At 47.5% G+C, this 18,617-nt stretch overlaps 1 protein-coding gene across 2 annotated transcripts in view; it reads left to right on the top strand.

The window, feature by feature from the left end:
- Positions 1-6,831: 6,831 nt before the first annotated feature.
- The window catches only part of CYB5R2 (cytochrome b5 reductase 2), a 207,393-nt gene continuing 195,607 nt past the window's right edge, over positions 6,832-18,617 (top strand). For both annotated transcript variants that reach the window (XM_078680898.1, XM_078680897.1), the window contains exon 1: positions 6,832-6,939. In XM_078680898.1, the coding sequence (XP_078537024.1) occupies positions 6,919-6,939 (21 nt within the window). In that variant the 5' untranslated portion in view covers positions 6,832-6,918. The remainder of the gene's footprint in view (positions 6,940-18,617) is intronic.

Raw genomic sequence — 18,617 nt, 5'->3', positions numbered from 1 at the left:
ATGGCAAACCCTTGTTTTTCAATGCTGCTTTATTGCCGTCGCACGTATTTATATATTTATTAACATGCCGGTTCTTAGTAAAGTACATGTCCAAGGCTAAGAAAAGTAGGTTATTGCAGTGAACTATATCAATAATGGAAAACCCTTGTTTTTCAATGCTGCTTTGTTGCCGTCGCACGTATTTATATATTTATTAACATGCCGGTTCTTAATAAAGTACATGTCAAAGGCTAAGCAAAGTAGGTTATTGCAGTGAACTATATCAATAATGGCAAACCCTTGGTTACAGGATATAAGGATTATTATAGTGTGAGTGCAGAGTGGTGAGTGAAGAGTGGTGAGTGCAGAGTGCAGAGTAGTGAGTGCAGAGTAGTGAGTGCAGAGTAGTGAGTAGTGAGTGCAGAGTGAGTGTGCAGAGTAGTGAGTAGTGAGTGCAGAGTGAGTGTGCAGAGTAGTGAGTGCAGAGTAGTGCGTGCAGAGTAGTGAGTGCAGAGTAGTGAGTAGTGAGTGCAGAGTAGTGAGTAGTGAGTGCAGAGTAGTCAGTAATGAGTGCAGAGTAGTGAGTGCAGAGTAGTGAGTGCAAAGTAGTGAGTGCAGAGTGTGAGTGCAGAGTAGTGAGTGCAGAGTGTAAGCGCAGAGTAGTGAGTAGTGAGTGCAGAGTAGTGAGTGCAGAGTAGTGAGTGCAGAGTAGTGATTAGTGAGTGCAGAGTAGTGAGTAGTGAGTGCAGAGTAGTGAGTAGTGAGTGCAGAGTAGTGAGTGCAGAGTGAGTGTGCAGAGTAGTGAGTGCAGAGTGAGTGTGCAGAGTAGTGAGTAGTGAGTGCAGAGTGTGAGTGCAGAGTAGTGAGTGCAGAGTAGTGAGTGCAGATTAGTGAGTAGTGAGTGCAGAGTGTGAGTGCAGAGCAGTGAGTGCAGAGTGTGAGCGTAGAGTAGTGAGTAGTGAGTGCAGAGTAGTGAGTAGTGAGTGCAGAGTAGTGAGTGCAGAGTAGTGAGTGCAGAGTAGAGAGTGCAGAGTGAGTGTGCAGAGTAGTGAGTGCAGAATGAGTGTGCAGAGTAGTGAGTGCACAGTAGTGAGTGCAGAGTGAGTGTTCAGAGTGCAGAGTAGTGAGTGCAGAGTAGTGAGCGTGCAGGGTGAGCAGTGTGTGAGCATGCAGGGTGAACAGTGTGTGAGCGTGCAGGGTGAACAGTGTGTGAGCGTGCAGGGTGAACAGTGTGCGAACGTGCAGGGTGAACAGTGTGCGAGTGTGCAGGGTGAACAATTCCAATCCAAACCACATAATTCTATTACACACCACATGCATACACTCCATAACACATCCCTAAAAGACATTGCCATTTACAATGCCATTAGCTCTAACTCAAATAAATCCGAGACCTATTGCATTTCCAATGCTTGTTAATCACTGTTGTTGCTGCTATTTGGTGCTATCTGCCAGCTGCACGCTGAGCCCCGCCCCGGCATTTCCCCGTTCCACCGCGGGTTAATTATCCCGATCGAGTGAAGGGAAAGTCTGTTTCCGGGTAGGCGGTGGTCTAGTGGGGCTGCTGGGACGGATATAAACCCACATTAAAGGCGGAGCGCGCAGCGGACGCGCGCAGCGACGCGCCTGAGTCGCGCCAGAGTCAGGCCCGTCTGCGCCCGTCCGCGCCAGACTGCCGCCAGATTGCCGCCAGTTCCCCCTTCATGTGGTAAAAACGTCCAATGGACATTATTAAATACTCTAGATCTGAGCTTCTTTCCCTTAACATTCCCCTTACTTACTTCCAGTAACAGAGACCCTCCGCAACAAGCACTGTTGCCCCCACCTAGTCACCTCATATGTTTGCACGGGAATGTGCGTTCCTTCCATAAGCATGCTCTTGAAATATGGGCTTTACTGGACCAGGAATCACCAGATCTCTTTTTCATCACAGAGACCTGGCTCCAAGAAACATCCTGCCCGGATTTAGCTATAGCTCTACCTACGGGTTACAGTATTCTAAGATTAGATAGGACGGCTAAGAGGGGAGGAGGTACAGCAATAGTTTATAAGTCATCCATAAAACTTTTGGCTATTGACACAATAATTACTGAATGGGGCGATTTTCTTATTTTTTCCCTAGACCTAAATAATAGAGAATCATGGAAGGGAGCGCTTGTCTATAGACCACCAGAAAATAAAACCCATTTTGCGACTCAGCTACTGGAAATGTTGGCCCCGCATGTTTTAGCATGGAAATTTTTTTTGTTAATAGGAGATTTTAATTATCATATTGAATTGCGGCAAGACACATATACCTCTGAATTAATGGACAACATTAAGGCAATGGACCTAATGTTATTAGAAACGGGCCCCACTCACAAGGCCGGACATACTTTAGATTTCCTATGTACCAACTCTCAGGAAGTTCAAATTGTTGAACTCTATCCAATCCTATGGTCTGACCATATGATAATAAAGTTTAATATCAGAATTAATGCAATTAAATCTGCCCACTCAAAGAAGGTAAAAATGAGCTTTTACGCCCCCCCCTGTGACCCACAATTGTGATCCAGATAAGGTGGTAAAGGACCTAGACAAAGCAATCAATATGGCGCTGGATCATATTGCCCCAAAACAGCAAACTAAATGCCCAAACACTAGGTCCCCTTGGTTTACACCAGATCTAAAACAAGCGAAACAGGCTATGAGGTGTACCGAGCGGAAATGGCGTAAAACAAAAAACCCTTTGGATAAACAGTTATACAAGTCGACACATAAAGAATATATGAGCCAGATAGCCGCAGCGAAGAAAGCTTATCTAGGAACCAGAATTGATGGTAATTCGCATAAAGAATTATACTCTATAGTAAAGGAATTCTCTAATCCTTCTTCCTGCCAGCCACCTACCATCGAGTCCCAAGAATGGGCTGATAGGCTCTCCATCTATTTTAAGGATAAAATAGATGTAATTCATAAAGCCTTTCCCAGAGAGACGGAACCTCCGAATGTTAAGGACAATGATACAGATCCATCTAATTCGCCCACCCCTGAATTAACATCCCTGTCTAAATCCCTCTTTGAATTCGACACTGTTACGGAGGAAGAAGTTATTGATAAACTAAAGAAAGTAAAATCCGGTTCCCCAAGTGATCCTGCATCTGCCCAGATTCTGACAAAAATAGCCCCAGCCATGATGACTGAAATAACGGCAATTTTTAACTTATCAATAGCCCAAGCCATTTTTCCTGTATCCTGGAAAGAAGCAACTGTTAGACCCATTTTAAAAAAGAATAATGCTGACCCAGAGCAACCAGTAAACTATCGTCCTATCTCCCTTTTGCCATTATTTGGCAAAATAATGGAGTCCCTAATTAATATCCAATTAACTAAACATCTAGAGGACAACATGCTACTGGATACCTCCCAGTCGGGCTTTAGAGCTCACCACAGTACCGAGACCACCCTCTTGGAGGTAGTGGATAACATCCGGCTAGCCCTGGATGCCAAGCAATCTGCCATCTTGATTCTATTAGACCTGTCGGCGGCCTTCGACACCATCTCTCATAGTGTCCTGCTAAAACGGCTGGCAGAGATTGGTGTCGGAGGCCAAGCACACAGATGGATACAGAGCTATCTGACAGGGAGGCGGTCAAAGGTTAAAATTGGTCCCTTCTCTTCGTCTTATGTGGAAAATGACAAAGGTGTTCCGCAGGGCTCAATCTTAAGCCCAACCTTATTTAATATATATTTATCACCTTTAGCCAAGGTAATCAAAGCCTATGGCTTTGATACGGTATCTTACGCCGACGATACCCAGATTCTGATAACCCTTGGCCCTAACTACTCAGATGCCAAAGTAAGATTCCAACAGTGTATGATTTCCATTCAAGATTGGATGACTAACAACTACTTAATGTTAAATGCTGGGAAAACAGAAATTTTGTTATTTGGTATGGCCAATAAAATCTGGACGGATGAATGGTGGCCACCGGCTTTAGGCCCTTGCCCAGCCCCGAAAAACTCTGTTAGGAATTTGGGAGTCATCATTGATGACAAACTGGCCTTATCCCAACATATAAATAAAGTGGTTCACACGAGCATTGTGCTAATGAGAAGCTTAAGAAAAATGTTCAAATGGATTCCACTTCCTTCTCGGAAACCCCTTATTCAGGGCCTCATAATCAGTCACCTTGATTATGGCAACACACTATTGGCTGAGGCGAACGAAGGTTCTTTAACTAAACTTCAGACCCTGCAAAACTCGCAGCGAGGCTGATTCTTGACCTTCCACCCCGCACCCCATCAGCCCCATGCCTTAGGACTCTCCACTGGCTCCCAATTAAAAAACGCATCAAATTTAAAATATGCTGCTTGGTGCATAAGTCTATAAATGGACAGGGTCCTAAGTACCTTCAGAGAAAGCTCCAGGGTTACTGTCCGGGAAGGACTCTACGTTCATCAAACAAACATCTTCTAAAAGTCCCAAAGGTTAGGACAGTCAGAAACGGGGACAGAAGCTTTTCTAAAATAGGTCCCACCACATGGAACACCTTACCACTATTTATTAGAACTGACTCTAACCACAAAACGTTTCGCAAAAATCTTAAAACTTGGCTTTTTTAAATCCGATAATTATCCCCCTGTCTCTCTATCCTCAGTCTAGCTCTCCGCAAGCGCTCTGAGACCGAACGTGACATATGCGCTATATAAAAATAAATACATAAACATAAACATTTGAGAGTAGGGACAGGAATTGGGGTCAGGGCAGTGTTGTGCTGGGGGTAGTGTTTAAGGGTTTAGGGTAATGTTGTGGTGTTAGTGTAAGATATTGTTTTATGGTTTAGGGTAGTGTTGGGGGGTCATGCAGGGTAGTGTTTCAGTGTATGGACCGTCTTGGGGGTAGGGGCAGGGTCGTGCTGGGGTAGTATTTTAGGGTTTAGGGTAGTGTTGTGGTGTTTGTGGATTTAGGGTAGTGTCGGGGGTGCATGCAGGGTAGTGTCTGGGAGTAGGAATAGGAATGGGGTGGGGCAGAGTCGTCCTGGGGGTAGTGATTTAGGGTTTAGGGTAGTGTTGTGGTGTTTGTGTAGTGTTGGGTAGTGTTTATGGGTTTAGGGTAGTGTTGGGGTGCGTGCAGGGTAGTGTTTGAGTGTAGGGAGTGGGCTCGGGGAAGGGGGAGGGTTGTCCAGGTGATAGTGATTTAGGGTTTAGGGTAGTGTAGTGGTGTTTTAGTAGTGTAGGGTAGTGTAGTGTTTGAAGGTTTGGGTTGTTTTAGTGTTAGTGATGTGTAGGGTAGTGTATTTGTATTTAGTATTTAGTGTAGTGTTGGGTTTTTGTTACTAGGCAAGTTTTTAGTTCGCAAACATTAACACTTGTAATGTAAAGGTATGCTAACTAAAAACTTGCGTACTAACGGTATTTGCTAAGTAAAAACATTGCAGTAAAAAGCTGTGAAGTAATGGTATGCGAAATAACGAGTCATATTCGGTTGTAGGGCTTCTCGTGTGGTGGCACAATCAGTGCTGCAAGCCCATGAGTAGCATTTGATTTACAGGCCCTGGGCACACACAGAGCACTTTACGAGGGTGTTACCAGTAAATCAAATATACCAATTATGGATAAACTAATAACCAATTGGGAGAAGGCAAAACGTTTGGGGATAACCCTGCAAAAAGGCCCAGGTCCAACACTGCTATAATAAAATAAATAGAATAAAGAGTGATTTGGAGTACCACTAATAATAAGCCACAGAGTCTGTGAGATTGCTGCCACCTTTGATATAAGTGCCTAACTACTTTCACTGAGTCGGGCCACCTCATAGGAATACAATGGACTTGCCATAAGGAGGCAGTGTAGCAAAATAATGCCATGTGCACTAGGACCCTGGTGGTTCTGGGCAGACTCTGAAGAGGAACAATGTGGGGGAGGTGTTAGGGTGTGGTTGGGAGGTATAACGTAATGGCTAGAGTATGAATGAATGTTGGAGAATAAAGACATGTTCACCCGCAGCTCCTGCGTGTGTCATAATCTTTTTACATTCTCCAGGGCTGGGGAAGACGCTACAGGGAGCACCTTGATTAGTGGAGTATTCCTTAACTGCAGGGGCCCATGCTGTATCCTTGGGTACACACAACGTTGGCAATGTGTGCAAGGAGCAGAAAGTTTGAATCAAGCACAAACATTTTTGGGGATTTATATTAGTTTACAATGTGTATGAAAAGACCATGATCCTGTAACGGGAAACATCCATGACAACGCGGGCATTGCATTGCAATGTCTTTACATTGCGGTCTTTACAACGCAAGTCGTTACGACTTGCGCTGGATGGCGCTCTAACCTAAGGAATAGTATGATTTACTATTCCGACAGCTTCCCTACTGTACGTAGACTGGAGTTGGAATAGTAAATCATACTATTCCTAAGTCCAGCGCTCTCCAGCGCAAGTCGTCGTAACGACTTGCATTATAATGAACGCGCTGTAAAATACTGCGTTGTAAATGTATGCGTAGTAACGTCATACATTCTCTTGTAACTGATGCGTTATAATCACACCATGATAAATAAAGTTTAAAACAGTTGTATTCAGTTTCTTAATGTGCACTTCACATTGCGTGCATTGGTGATTATATGTTTCTGACTTTTAAAGTCTATCGGTTTTTTTTGGTTCTCAGATTTTAACAAACCTTTAATTGTACCTATTTCTATGCATAATGGGCACTGTGGATAAACATTAACGTCACAATTTTCTTCCTATCTTCTTATTTCTGTTACAGTAAAGACTTCAGCTGTTTAACCTACCCACGTCATTTAGTAGGCTGGGTTTCTTTTGTATTTATTTTCACACTCGACTAAGCTCATTTTTCCATCAGGTCTAACGCTTGCTAAGTGCTGGCATCATTGCCATTTCCCCATTGTCTGAGTGAGAGAAGGAGATTACACTGAGGTCCTAGAGCGCTCGTCATGGAGCTTGAGCTTCCCTTTGTAAGTGCAGTTTTAATAATTAATGTTTCCTTCCACATTGCGCTATACCTGGGCTCAGTAACTGAAATTAATGCAGACTATATTCTTTCATAATTGTTTTACACTCTTAGCGAGCATTCGTCTTTCAGATGCTGTAATAATACTGTGCAATAATTCAAAGGTGCAAGTGAAATGCTTGAGGTGGCGTGCGGATAGATTTATCATAGGGGAAGCACTGCAGAATGCATACTTTTAATTATACGGGACTGCATAAACTGGGTCGGTGGCATGCCGATTGCTCCGTAGGGGTGTAAAGAAAGTACACTAGGGCATAGAGAGAATTTGTCTTAACTTTGTGGTTATAATTAATTAAAATAAACTGTGACACTTGTGGTTTTTTATTTTAAATAATCACAGATGCTGGGAAGGTTGGGGTCGGGACGTGCTCCTCTGCACGCACGCCTGATTCTTCTGAGAGGTTAACTGACAGGTTTTCAAGGCGCGAATTTACACCAAGGCAAGAAAAATAGTTGAAAGCCCGTATAACCATTTCACGCCGCCTCCACAGGTCACACAAAGAATTGTGTGACGCCCACAACGAAGATCATGTTCAAAACTCTGACTCACGAGTACCCAGATAAAGGATTCCTACTGCATCGACTTCAGTAGAATGAAAGGCTGAATTAGCACAGTGGATGTTCAAAAATTACTCGAGTAGGCTGCACGTGTGTTTTTTATCCACTGAACCTTCTTGCTTCCCAAAAAAATCATGAATTCATTGTAAAGTCCTATGCGTCGTCATATTTCTTGAGTTGAGTTTGTGCTCCTGCCAAGGACAATAAGACACAAGGACATGAGAGAGCAGCAGCACAGAAGAATGCACTGTATGTAGCAGTCACTGACAGCAGCGCCCAGGGTCATACATGCAGATACCTAGACGATTGAACTGGAAGCCACACATACTGACTGCAGCACAGAAGAATGTACTTAAACCAGGGCCACTGCAATAATGCGGCAGGGGAAGGCTAAATTATGGGGCAGGGTTGGTCAAAGTGGCAAGAAAAGGCAAATTGTGCGGCGTAATTTGTCCTATGTTGTGATAGTATTACTTAATTATTTTGTTATTTTTACACTTGTGAGCACTGCCTGGGCATTGGTTGCACCAGTTTAACACCCAGAGTAATAAGCTGCAAAAAGGCGATCACTCAATCTTTGCAAAGGGCCCTCCACCAGTCTTACTGCCTCGATTGGAGCCAGGCAGTTATTATACACGTGCTGCACGTATCAGCTGGACTACTATGGTATGCCAGCCGGCGCCTCAGTTGGGCTGCGTTTTTTGCATTGATAATAACTAACTTTACTGAGTCAGCAGATATGAATGTTATCAGGGCACAAGTCCTAAAAAAAGAAGTGGGGGGACTCTCCAAGTTAGGCGTGGTCACAGGAAGTGACATCACGACGGGAAGTGACATCACAACAGGAAGTGACATCACAACAGGAAGTGACATCACAACAGGAAGTGACATCATGACAGGTGTGAGCAGGACAAATGCAAGGCAGGGAGATCTGTTGAATAGGATGGCTCCCATCTCTCCCTCCGCCTGCACCATCTCTCCCTCCGCCTGCACCATCTCTCCCTCCGCCTGCACCATCTCTCCCTCTGCCTGCACCATCTCTCCCTCTGCCTGCACAATCTCTCCCTCTGCCTGCACCATCTCCCCCTCCCACTCCGCCTGCACCAGCTCTCCCTCTGCATGCACCAGCTCTCCCTCTGCCTGCACCAGCTCTCCCTCTGCCTGCACCAGCTCTCCCTCTGCCTGCACCATTTCCACTCTACCTGCACCATTTCCACTCTGCCTGCACCATCTCTCCCTCTGGCTGCACCATCTCTCCCTCTGTCTGCACCATCTCTCCCTCTGCCTGCACCATCTCCCCTCTGCCTGCAACATCTGCCCTCTGCCTGCTCCGTCTCCCCTCCGCCTGCACCATCTCATCCCCTGCCTGCACCATCTCTCCCTCTGTCTGCACCATCTCTCCCTCTGTCCACACCATCTCCCCTCTGCCTGCACCATCTCCCCTCTGCCTGCACCATCTCCCCTCTGCCTGTTCCGTCTCCCCTCTGCCTGTTCCGCCTCACCCCCTGCCTGCACCATCTCATCCCATGCCTGCACCATCTCTCCCTCTGCCTGCACCATCTCTCCCTCTGCCTGCACCATTTGCACTCTGCCTGCACCATTTCCACTCTGCCTGCACCATCTCTCCCTCTGCCTGCACCATCTCTCCCTCTGCCTGCACCATCTCCCCTCTGCCTGCACCATCTCCCCTCTGCCTGCAACATCTGCCCTCTGCCTACTCCGTCTCCCCTCTGCCTGCACCATCTCACCCCCTGCCTGCACCATCTCACCCCCTGCCTGCACCATCTCACCCCCTGCCTGCACCATCTCATCCCCTGCCTGCACCATCTCATCCCCTGCCTGCACCATCTCATCCCCTGCCTGCACCATCTCATCCCCTTGCACCATCTCTCCCTCTGGCTGCACCGTCTCCCTCTCAGCCTGCATCATCTCCTTCTCTGCTTGCACCATCCACCCCCTCCGCCTGCACCTCCCTCCCCTGCCTGCTCCTCCCTCCCCTGCCTGCTGCTCTTTTAACCCTTTCCTCGTCGCCTTCTCCCCCCCCCATGGTTTCTCCCACAGTTTTTGGCTCTTCTCAAAGTGACTGAAATAAACTCATGAAATGCGCTTTGAATTTGTGCACGCAAATTTGCGCCTACCCCGCTCCTACCCCGCTTCGATGTGCTGAGTATCGGAGCCTTTTTTTAATACTTTTGTATGATTCAACTGAACATCCATTGTCTAGGGCAGGCGTGGCAAACAGGGTGAGGCCTTTTTTCGTTCCTCCTGCCATCCTGCACACTCTGTGACCTACCTGCGTTTGGCCCATCATAGCGCTGTCCAAAGAAATCAAATGGTCTTTTCAGTGCTTCTCATATTAACATCTGCAGTAATGCAGGACAAGCCTCGCAACATATATACACGGATGATTCAAAAGGTTCCAAAAATTAACTGCAAATGTGACTTTTTACGAAACTCTGAAAGTTCTTACCATTAGAGATTGGGCCAATCTTGACTTTGTGTTCACTGAATGTGGTGTTCCCCAAACGCCCACATGCACTCGGAACATGAACACGACCAAGATCGCATCTCCGAGCAAAAAGAATAGCGAGCAGAAGGTCAAGGGCGGAGCTCATTTTATACTCAAGCCCCTCCTGACAAAGCCGCTGCGCTCGCAGAACTGGGAAAAGGAAGATTCTGGCATCCGTCCATTTCCCTGCACTATAAACAGCATGGGACAATACGGACGGTGTTACATGAACAGTAAATAAATAGCGAGGAGTTTATTTTGGTGTCAGCCCTCTGCTGGTGACACCCGGTGCGGCCCGCACCTGCCGCACCCCCCTTGTGACGCCACTTATCACAACCATCCCCAGAAGAGCTCTCTTGTCCAATGATCTAACCATTCATCCTTCCATCAAACCCCTGATATCCACCATTCCAAATGTACATTGTCATCTATTAATTCTTTTATCCATCATGCAGTCTTTCACCATTCATTCTGTCCTTCCAACTGTGTGCCCATCCATATCCATACCTTTTCAACTATTTGAAAACCTATCCATCGTCTATCTTTCCATCCATCCTTTCAGTCATCCATCCCTTCATCCATCCATTCACTCACTCATCCATCCGGCCGTGTACCATTTCACCCAAGCATCCTTTCACTCATCCATCCACTCTTCCACCCACCCATCCATTCACTCATCCATCCAACCATTTACCCTTTCACCCATCCAGCCTGTAAGACAATAAGAAATGTACATTTGTCAGGTGTCATACCTGATATGTATTGTTAGACAAATTAATTATCATAATGTTATCGATCTAGTGAAGATGGAAGGCTGATACAGCAGCATGAGATTAGGGTACCCAACACTTTTACACTTGTTCACTGAAAAATGATTGCATCATATTATGGTGAATTTGTGTTGAATATACCGAAGTGCACAAACATGTTTAAAAAAGCAGTCACAAAAGAAACATTTCCGGGGTGTCTGTGGATTCTTGTGCAAGGGCTATGAATCCCAAAAGTTACAGTGGAGTGGTGCATGCTTCCTCACCTTTCCAGTAATTAAGCGGGTGGTTCTTGCCTTTTATGCACAGCCAGTTGCGGGGTGTTCGCCTCTGATTTGAGCAAGCAGGCTGGAGAGAAGGGACTAACATACCTCTTGGGAACTCGACTCACCGATTAACAGCCCTGCAAGAGCCTTCACTGCTCAGATTTTTTTTTATTTTAGACAAAAATGTGTGAAAAAACAGTCTTAAAATAATCGAACTTTTATTTGAAACACATTACACCCTCCGTTCATTTTCAAATGTTGCACATCGTGTTAGCTTTCAACATATGCCAAAAGAAGAGAGAGAGAGACTCCTGACCCTGTGGCAAGCAGCATACTTCTGGTGAGATTTTTGGGAATGCCCTTGACCAGCTGTTAATGTTGCCGGCGGCGCTACCCGCAGGAAGCGGCTCACCACATGCTGTAACACCCCAAACTGGCCCATTGACATTCTGTATGTGGCAATCAGCCCCATACAAAGTGACAATGGGCGGGGTGGGGCTGCTCTTGCGCTTCTAGCAGCCTGTGATTGCAGGAATGGGGGCGGGCAGGTGGAGAGAGGGCGCTCTGTGCCAATGTTTTGAAGCATGTGCGATGCAACAGAAGGTGGCATTTCTTTCAAGCTCCCCCACATCCTGCTCGGCGCCGCGGCACCCCTGGCTTCTCATCACGGCGCACCGGGGTGCCGCGGCGCACACTTTGGGAACCACAGCATTAGGGGATGATGGGCTAATAAAGCTGGCAGTGAGGTGCAATATTGGGAGAGTCTGTTTTCGTACATATCCGGCTGAGGCGGGCAGGCAGCAGGCGAGGCCGGGGACGAAGGAAAGTCTGGATCGGGACGGCGTTTTGATTGAGCAGGGTGGACGGCGTCCACCCTGGAAAACCCTGGAAAATAAGTGGGGGGATGCCGTCCACCCGCGTGGTACCCCGACTCGTGCCCTGAATGTTATGCTCATTTAGACATTGTCCTCCGGTCTAACTTGGTCGGTTTCCCTCTGTGCGGCTGTTGGTGTGTGAGTGGCTACAGAGATGTGTGGTCGATCTCGATGGGCGGAGCTTCAGATGATTACTCAAGGCTGCAGGGTGCCTGAAACGCGAGCGTGGTGTTCAAGTTCAAGTACATGTGAGACGGGCACTCCAGAACAGCGATCAGACGTTTTATGCCTAACCCCCCTTTAATTAAATAATTGAGCCGGTGTCCTCCGAGTGGCGTAATATTTATACACGTTTTATTCATACATTTCATATATCACAGGCAAGCAGAGCACGAGTCGGGGTACCACGCGGGTGGACGGCATCCCCCCACTTATTTTCCAGGGTTTTCCAGGGTGGACGCCGTCCACCCTGCTCAATCAAAACGCCGTCCCGATCCAGACTTTCCTTCGTCCCCGGCCTCGCCTGCTGCCTGCCCGCCGCCGGATATGTACGAAAACAGACTCTCCCAATATTGCACCTCACTGCCAGCTTTATTAGCCCATCATCCCCTAATGCTGTGGTTCCCAAAGTGTGCGCCGCGGCACCCCGGTGCGCCGTGATGAGAAGCCAGGGGTGCCGCGGCGCCGAGCAGGATGTGGGGGAGCTTGAAAGAAATGCCACCTTCTGTTGCATCGCACATGCTTCAAAACATTGGCACAGAGCGCCCTCTCTCCACCTGCCCGCCCCCATTCCTGCAATCACAGGCTGCTAGAAGCGCAAGTGCAGCCCCACCCCGCCCATTGTCACTTTGTATGGGGCTGATTGCCACATACAGAATGTCAATGGGCCAGTTTGGGGTGTTACAGCATGTGGTGAGCCGCTTCCTGCGGGTAGCGCCGCCGGCAACATTAACAGCTGGTCAAGGGCATTCCCAAAAATCTCACCAGAAGTATGCTGCTTGCCACAGGGTCAGGAGTCTCTCTCTCTCTTCTTTTGGCATATGTTGAAAGCTAACACGATGTGCAACATTTGAAAATGAACGGAGGGTGTAATGTGTTTCAAATAAAAGTTCGATTATTTTAAGACTGTTTTTTCACACATTTTTGTCTAAAATAAAAAAAAATCTGAGCAGTGAAGGCTCTTGCAGGGCTGTTAATCGGTGAGTCGAGTTCCCAAGAGGTATGTTAGTCCCTTCTCTCCAGCCTGCTTGCTCAAATCAGAGGCGAACACCCCGCAACTGGCTGTGCATAAAAGGCAAGAACCACCTGCTTAATTACTGGAAAGGTGAGGAAGCATGCACCACTCCACTGTAACTTTTGGGATTCATAGCCCTTGCACAAGAATCCACAGACACCCCGGAAATGTTTCTTTTGTGACTGCTTTTTTAAACATGTTTGTGCACTTCGGTATATTCAACACAAATTCACCATAATATGATGCAATCGTTTTTCAGTGAACAAGTGTAAAAGTGTTGGGTACCCTAATCTCATGCTGCTGTATCAGCCTTCCATCTTCACTAGATCGATAACATTATGATAATTAATTTGTCTAACAATACATATCAGGTATGACACCTGACAAATGTACATTTCTTATTGTCTTACAGGCTGGATGGGTGAAAGGGTAAATGGTTGGATGGATGAGTGAATGGATGGGTGGGTGGAAGAGTGGATGGATGAGTGAAAGGATGCTTGGGTGAAATGGTACACGGTTGGATGGATGAGTGAGTGAATGGATGGATGAAGGGATGGATGACTGAAAGGATGGATGGAAAGATAGACGATGGATAGGTTTTCAAATAGTTGAAAAGGTTTGGATATGGATGGGCACACAGTTGGAAGGACAGAATGAATGGTGAAAGACTGCATGATGGATAAAAGAATTAATAGATGACAATGTACATTTGGAATGGTGGATATCAGGGGTTTGATGGAAGGATGAATGGTTAGATCATTGGACAAGAGAGCTCTTCTGGGGATGGTTGTGATCAGTGGCGTCACAAGGGGGGTGCGGCAGGTGCGGGCCGCACCGGGTGTCACCAGCAGAGGGCTGACACCAAAATAAACTCCTCGCTATTTATTTACTGTTCATGTAACACCGTCCGTATTGTCCCATGCTGTTTATAGTGCAGGGAAATGGACGGATGCCAGAATCTTCCTTTTCCCAGTTCTGCGAGCGCAGCGGCTTTGTCAGGAGGGGCTTGAGTATAAAATGAGCTCCGCCCTTGACCTTCTGCTCGCTATTCTTTTTGCTCGGAGATGCGATCTTGGTCGTGTTCATGTTCCGAGTGCATGTGGGCGTTTGGGGAACACCACATTCAGTGAACACAAAGTCAAGATTGGCCCAATCTCTAATGGTAAGAACTTTCAGAGTTTCGTAAAAAGTCACATTTGCAGTTAATTTTTGGAACCTTTTGAATCATCCGTGTATATATGTTGCGAGGCTTGTCCTGCATTACTGCAGATGTTAATATGAGAAGCACTGAAAAGACCATTTGATTTCTTTGGACAGCGCTATGATGGGCCAAACGCAGGTAGGTCACAGAGTGTGCAGGATGGCAGGAGGAACGAAAAAAGGCCTCACCCTGTTTGCCACGCCTGCCCTAGACAATGGATGTTCAGTTGAATCATACAAAAGTATTAAAAAAAGGCTCCGATACTCAGCACATCGAAGCGGGGTAGGAGCGGGGTAGGCGCAAATTTGCGTGCACAAATTCAAAGCGCATTTCATGAGTTTATTTCAGTCACTTTGAGAAGAGCCAAAAACTGTGGGAGAAACCATGGGGGGGGGAGAAGGCGACGAGGAAAGGGTTAAAAGAGCAGCAGGCAGGGGAGGGAGGAGCAGGCAGGGGAGGGAGGTGCAGGCGGAGGGGGTGGATGGTGCAAGCAGAGAAGGAGATGATGCAGGCTGAGAGGGAGACGGTGCAGCCAGAGGGAGAGATGGTGCAAGGGGATGAGATGGTGCAGGCAGGGGATGAGATGGTGCAGGCAGGGGATGAGATGGTGCAGGCAGGGGATGAGATGGTGCAGGCAGGGGGTGAGATGGTGCAGGCAGGGGGTGAGATGGTGCAGGCAGGGGGTGAGATGGTGCAGGCAGAGGGGAGACGGAGTAGGCAGAGGGCAGATGTTGCAGGCAGAGGGGGGATGGTGCAGGCAGAGGGGAGATGGTGCAGGCAGAGGGAGAGATGGTGCAGACAGAGGGAGAGATGGTGCAGGCAGAGTGGAAATGGTGCAGGCAGAGTGCAAATGGTGCAGGCAGAGGGAGAGATGGTGCAGGCAGAGGGAGAGATGGTGCAGGCATGGGATGAGATGGTGCAGGCAGGGGGTGAGACGGAACAAGCAGAGGGGAGACGGAACAGGCAGAGGGGAGATGGTGCAGGCAGAGGAGAGATGGTGCAGGCAGAGGGGAGATGGTGTGGACAGAGGGAGAGATGGTGCAGACAGAGGGAGAGATGGTGCAGGCAGGGGATGAGATGGTGCAGGCGGAGGGGAGACGGAGCAGGCAGAGGGCAGATGTTGCAGGCAGAGGGGAGATGGTGCAGGCAGAGGGAGAGATGGTGCAGACAGAGGGAGAGATGGTGCAGCCAGAGGGAGAGATGGTGCAGGCAGAGTGGAAATGGTGCAGGTAGAGTGGAAATGGTGCAGGCAGAGGGAGAGCTGGTGCAGGCAGAGGGAGAGCTGGTGCAGGCAGAGGGAGAGCTGGTGCATGCAGAGGGAGAGCTGGTGCAGGCGGAGTGGGAGGGGGAGATGGTGCAGGCAGAGGGAGAGATTGTGCAGGCAGAGGGAGAGATGGTGCAGGCAGAGGGAGAGATGGTGCAGGCGGAGGGAGAGATGGTGCAGGCGGAGGGAGAGATGGTGCAGGCGGAGGGAGAGATGGGAGCCATCCTATTCAACAGATCTCCCTGCCTTGCATTTGTCCTGCTCACACCTGTCATGATGTCACTTCCTGTTGTGATGTCACTTCCTGTTGTGATGTCACTTCCTGTTGTGATGTCACTTCCTGTCGTGATGTCACTTCCTGTGACCACGCCTAACTTGGAGAGTCCCCCCACTTCTTTTTTTAGGACTTGTGCCCTGCAGGCAAGCTGAAACATTGCCGTAGGGTTTTGGGCATTTCATTACTACAAATATTTCGGCATTTTGGTTCTTAACCAAGAAATACAAACAAATGTAATTTAAATTAAAGTGAGAGAATCGCACATTTCAAGGAGGTTTTTTTGAAGGTATCTTTACAATAAATTGCAAAGGTTTGTTCACATTTTCATAAGTATCCTAAACTGTATACAATTATAACCCAATAGAGCATCATCTCTTTGGGGTTTGGAGGGGAATTGTAGTGTTGTGAACGGAATAGCAAACAGGATATGTTGGTGTTGAATGCTCCCTTTTATTATCTTTCAACATTTTATCTTGGAGAATATGTGTTTTAAAGGGGAACACAGAACAACATCTCAATCATTAAACAAGCATTGAAAATGCAATAGGTCTTGCCTTTTATTAAGTTAAAGCCTTTGCTTTGCTATACAATACCATTAGCAAAGCAATGGCTTTAACTTATCATAGGCGAGACCTATTGCATTTTCAATGCTTTTTGTTACCGGGGCCGACAATACCGGACCCCTGTAGCAAAATCGTCAGGAACCAGCCTTAGCAAACCGCTCCGCTGCACACACCTCTCTCCCCCAGGGGGTGGCGGCCGAGCGGTTTGCCAGGGCTGGTTTCGGTTTCCAGTCCGGCCCTGTGAGGAACGCATATTAGTCACTACTGAGCGCCTCCTATGTCCTTTGTTTTTAACCTCGTATAAGCAGGCCACTGGAAATATGTAATTGTGCGGTGGGGGGATTATAGATATGCCGCAACTGCCACATAATCCATCAACTGCCTCATAATCAACAGATTTTATCAACAAAAAAAATCATTTCTAGCTCAAACGGATCAAAAGTTACTAAAATGTGTTTGTGCTGCTGTGGAATGGAAGGCCCTTTGCACATCTCGACTCCACACCTTTCCATGGCTTATTGCTAAGTTTGGAGGTTAAGCTGGTACAAACAATGTCCAGCCAGTCTAACCAAGTAAAAAAAAATGACGAAATAAAGAAATACTATCACAAAATGTGCTGCATTATGCTGCATAATTTGCCTTTTCTTGCCACATATACTCAACCCTGCAGCATAATTGTGGCCCTTTCCTATTACATAATTACAGTGGCCCTGCTTAAGTGACAGAATCCCAAATTGGATGTAAAAGGGCTTTTTATGTTACCTATCCTATTACAACTGCTCACTCAGTGACTCTTTCACCACTGTGCAAAGATAAATAGACTCTGTGAGCCCAGCACGAGCCCGCCAAGCACCAAGATGGCGCTGGCTAAGAAGCAGCCAGATTAATTATGCCACCCAGGGCGATCGGTGCAGCCACACCCGGTGCGAACCCGGTGAGAGGGGGTGCTGTGTTTAAAAATAACATGGTTTTAAAGCACCTTCTGCAGAGTTCCTTGTGTGTCCAGCAGTTTTCAGGCAGCAATAAAATTGTAAAGATAATTCTGGTGATTAATGTTCCTTCTGGAAAGAGATAAGAGTTTTTTCTAGTGGCCGTTTTGTCTCATCACAAAATAGCACAGAGGGTTATGTGCCTGCTGTAAAAAACGTGTTCCGTGCCGCCAACAGAAGTGTAATTGAACTATGAGTAGCGCTATAAAATATGAAATTTATGTCAGAGAAGGGCTTTGGAGAGATGAGGGGCACTGTTGGAGGGTGGTAGCGAGGGAATTCATGGAGACACAGGTCACAGGAACACACCAAACAAAAACACCCCGGAGCGGGCACACACACTCGCACCAGCCACAAGAAAACACCGTCAAAAACACAGCAGATCCGGCACACATACTTGCACCAGCCACGGAAACAGACGAGACAAAAGCACACAGGAGCCTGCACACACACTGGCAACACAACGTGAATGCACCAGCAGTTCTGGCAGCCCAGTGTGGCATTGTGCCAACAACAAGCCATAATAAACACACGTGCACTGCACAGACACAAATACCTAGATACAAAGAGCACAAAACATGTTCAAAACAGCTGAAACACGCCACACAGCCAGCAACACAGCCTCACACCACCTCTAACTGCGAAGGATGTTGCTGAGGTAAGGTGAAGGCCTGCGAGAAGTGGTAAACTCCCCAACCACCACCACCACCCAACCATCAACACCCCAACACCTGAAGCCATGTCCTCACCATCACCATCACCAAAACTACAGCAGGACGAGCACACAGACAAATCCAAAAACACATCACAGGACAGCCCAGATTCCTCAGATCTGTTTGGAAAGGCGCTCCGGGTAACCAGCGCTACGAAGCCCTTCAAATGGCAGTGTATGCGCTACACCCGCGCAGGTAAGGTGAAGTTGTTACTTACTAGACATGACTGGATTCAGGTAGCACAAGTCTAGGATACAGTCGCCGCCTCTATAAGCAATCACTGAAGGGCAGAGAGGTCAGAGGTCAGCTGCTGCCCGGGTCTAAGTGCGGCCACTCTTAGGGGGGGTGGGTGGTTCTGCCGTAATTTTACGGTGGGCATTTCAACATACAAAGTACTAAGAGGGGG

The sequence above is a fragment of the Lissotriton helveticus genome, chromosome 3_1 (genome assembly GCF_964261635.1).
Source record: "Lissotriton helveticus chromosome 3_1, aLisHel1.1, whole genome shotgun sequence".
NCBI lineage: Eukaryota > Metazoa > Chordata > Amphibia > Caudata > Salamandridae > Lissotriton > Lissotriton helveticus.
Note: the sequence above shows the minus strand (reverse complement) of the source record. Positions and strands in the feature narration are given on the sequence as shown.